The sequence below is a fragment of the Saccostrea cucullata genome, unplaced genomic scaffold, assembly GCF_032062105.1.
Source record: "Saccostrea cucullata isolate Sc308-1 unplaced genomic scaffold, CSIRO_AGI_Scuc_v1 ctg21413, whole genome shotgun sequence".
Lineage (NCBI taxonomy): Eukaryota > Metazoa > Mollusca > Bivalvia > Ostreida > Ostreidae > Saccostrea > Saccostrea cuccullata.
Genome location: NW_026935825.1, coordinates 1 through 2,932, shown reverse-complemented (window position 1 = coordinate 2,932; position 2,932 = coordinate 1). Strand labels below are relative to the sequence as shown.

The 2,932-nt window shown below is 31.1% G+C and overlaps 1 protein-coding gene across 1 annotated transcript; it reads right to left on the bottom strand.

The window, feature by feature from the left end:
• Positions 1-337: 337 nt before the first annotated feature.
• Positions 338-2,113, bottom strand: LOC134243853 (uncharacterized; the record flags this gene model as incomplete). Its single annotated transcript, XM_062726080.1, has 2 exons — positions 338-1,007; positions 1,997-2,113. Coding segments are annotated over 2 exons (443 nt in total), but the record flags the coding sequence as incomplete, so codon positions are not given.
• Between the last annotated feature and the right edge of the window lie 819 nt (positions 2,114-2,932).

The following is a 2,932-nucleotide window of genomic DNA, read 5'->3' as shown; positions in this document are numbered from 1 at the left end:
GAGGCCTAGATAAAAGTCACTTTCCTGCACATTCAGTCTTAGAATACATTGTTTGCTAACAATAGGACTCTATCTGATTTACATACTAAGAAAAAAATCTGCTGTGGAAATTAATCTTAGGTGTCATATCAATTAAATGCTCTTATTACTTAATTGTAATGTTTTTAATGTAGTGAATAGTTTAGTTTGAATAAATTCACAATTGTTTGAAAATTTTGTTTGTTTATTTTTTTCCTCCCTCCCTCGTAGGTTTTGAACTTTAGATGTGACGTTAAACGTAGAATTAACTTTAAACAGCCTTAATTGCCTTGACGAGAAAACGGAAACGTCCCTGGACAATTCAGTGTGAAAATAATAGTATAACAATTACACTGAAGTATGGAAACGTCAGCCAGCATTCGACTATATATTAGATTGTATTTGCGACGAGGTCATCCTATCGATCATAGACCTTGCAAAATAATGTCTTTAAACAATATTTTTGATTCATCAACTTGTTTGTTAATAACTTGCCTCGTCTTAAAAACTGTTATAAACCCTATATTAAAGTGATCAAGATGTATTACTACAAAGGGAAGGGAATTTGACCATAGGAAAGTCGAAGTCATCACGTTTATCAGAAAGTCTTGTTTCTCATTAACATCTTTTTGTAATTTGATAAAAAGGACAGAGCAGTGTAACTCATTTTCGAGCACACAGTTTTCTGATGTCTTTGAGGAGTTTAGAAGTCTGCCGAATCAATACAGGAGCATCAGCCAGGGCCATTCCAACAAGAAATAAGGCTATAAAGACGACTCCCACGTAACCTGTCACGGAGGCTGACGGCCGCTCGTCGTCAGCGCTGATCTTCTTGTTCACTGTGGAGGAGAGATTCTTTGTGTTGACGCTGAGGAGACGCTTGAGTTGAGCCAACCTTTCACTCAGTTCATAGTATTGTCTCAGCTGGTTTGTCTCATTTCTCCAGTACACGATTTTGTCCATGTAGTCACAGGAACAGGGGCACATAACTACGAAGTAAAAAAAAAACTGGTACTGAAGGAAAAGAAATCAACATGGTTTAGTATTTGACTTGTAATTTTTAACTGTTTTGTAGTAGTACATCGACGAAGAAAAAATGATATCAAGCTACAATAATAAACAAAAACTGTTACTGAACGAAATAAATCAACATGGTTTCAGTATTTGATTTGTAATTTTTAAGTTTTGAAGTTGTATTTCGGCGAAGAAAAAATATCATCTATTTTTAATTTTTTTTCTTTAAATATGGCCAATTTTAATCATAAAAATTTTTTACAGAAAATACAGTTTTTGCTCATGAAATCCGTTTAATCAATTATTTTTACTAATTTCTTGTATTATACTGTCTTTACCTATATATTGACCACTTAAACCTTCAAAAAAGCCAATAACACTGGTTAGCGGAATTGTCGACTACAGTGAGCCTAATCAGTAAACATGGCAGGACTTAACAGTTATATTGGTGAAATAAAGTATTTGCATTATTATTGTAAATTATTGTGTTATTAGGATAAGTAGTATCATCAAAGCAAATTCATTTAAGAAATAAGGTATAATTTTTAAACCCGATAGATGTTTTAAAATGGTACCTTATTACTTATATTTACATTTGTGAATTATTCATACTTTATACATGTAATTGCCTGATTGTGACTTTTAACGTGTGAAATGCGTTATTTTTTAAACCAAACGGCACGTATGTAATCCACTGAACGCGCATCGATCCTTTATGACGTCACAGAGAAATTACGTCGAACGTTTATCCATACGAACATCTATGACCTCTTGACCCTGTACCTGTATTTATACAGTTATAGATACGCATTGTTTCAGTTGTGTTATATAGAGGAAAACATTTGCAAATGTAAATATAATTATAATTATTCACAAATTTCAAGCATTCCCAAATTGCGATTAGATATTTAATATACATTTCTTTTACTTATAACAAAACGTATTGTATTTTCTCCTCCCGTACCGGTTGGTGTTTGGTCTTCCACTGACGTCACCGTGGAACTAGGGATAACATTTGTGGTTACTGTTGTTGATGTTGTGGCTGATTCTGACGTTGGTGATAGCGATGTTGTTGGATCCTCTGTTTTAAGATGAAATGATAATAATAGTGGTTAACAGTGATATTTCTTGCTGCTTTGGGAATTAACTTGCCATTTAATCAAGAAACATATTAAAAGCGCCGAGGCATATCAGATATGAATACTAGTATCCCAATAGCATGTCTTAACTTTTGTCATGTTAATTATTTTTCCAAGGCTTAGTAATGGTAAATGTAATTTTAACGTAAAGAAATATTTCCAAAAAAAATTAATAAATATAAAGGACTTTAATATGACTTCAACGATTGATTCTCTCATTTTGAAAACAATTAAACATTGCTCTTCATGTTTTGATGATAATCTTTATCTATAAAGACAGAATTCTTATAATATTCAATGAAATAAACATAATCAAGGGAGTCAACTCTGGTTCCTAAGGTTATAAAAGTATTTCAAAAATGTTTTGAATTATTATCAATAGAAAAAATGAAAGATAGAATAAAGAATAAAATTGTCACATTGTATATTTTATATATGATCCTCTATTATTGTAATATGGTCTGTTACAGCGCAAAATGTAATAACAACGCAAAATGTAATAAACCTAGATTATTACATTTTGCTTATTACATTTTGCGTCGAGATCAACGCAAAATGTAATAAATTGTTTTTTGTTGTTACATTTTGCGTTATTTTATTTTTGCACTGAAGACAACGCAAAATGTAATAAAACAATATGTAATAAAAACAAAATATAATTAATCTTTTTGATTGCGTTTAACAAAATAGATCATAAAATTGATTCAAATATATACATGTAACCAACATAGAAAACACGCTGTACAAAATATTTAGAATAA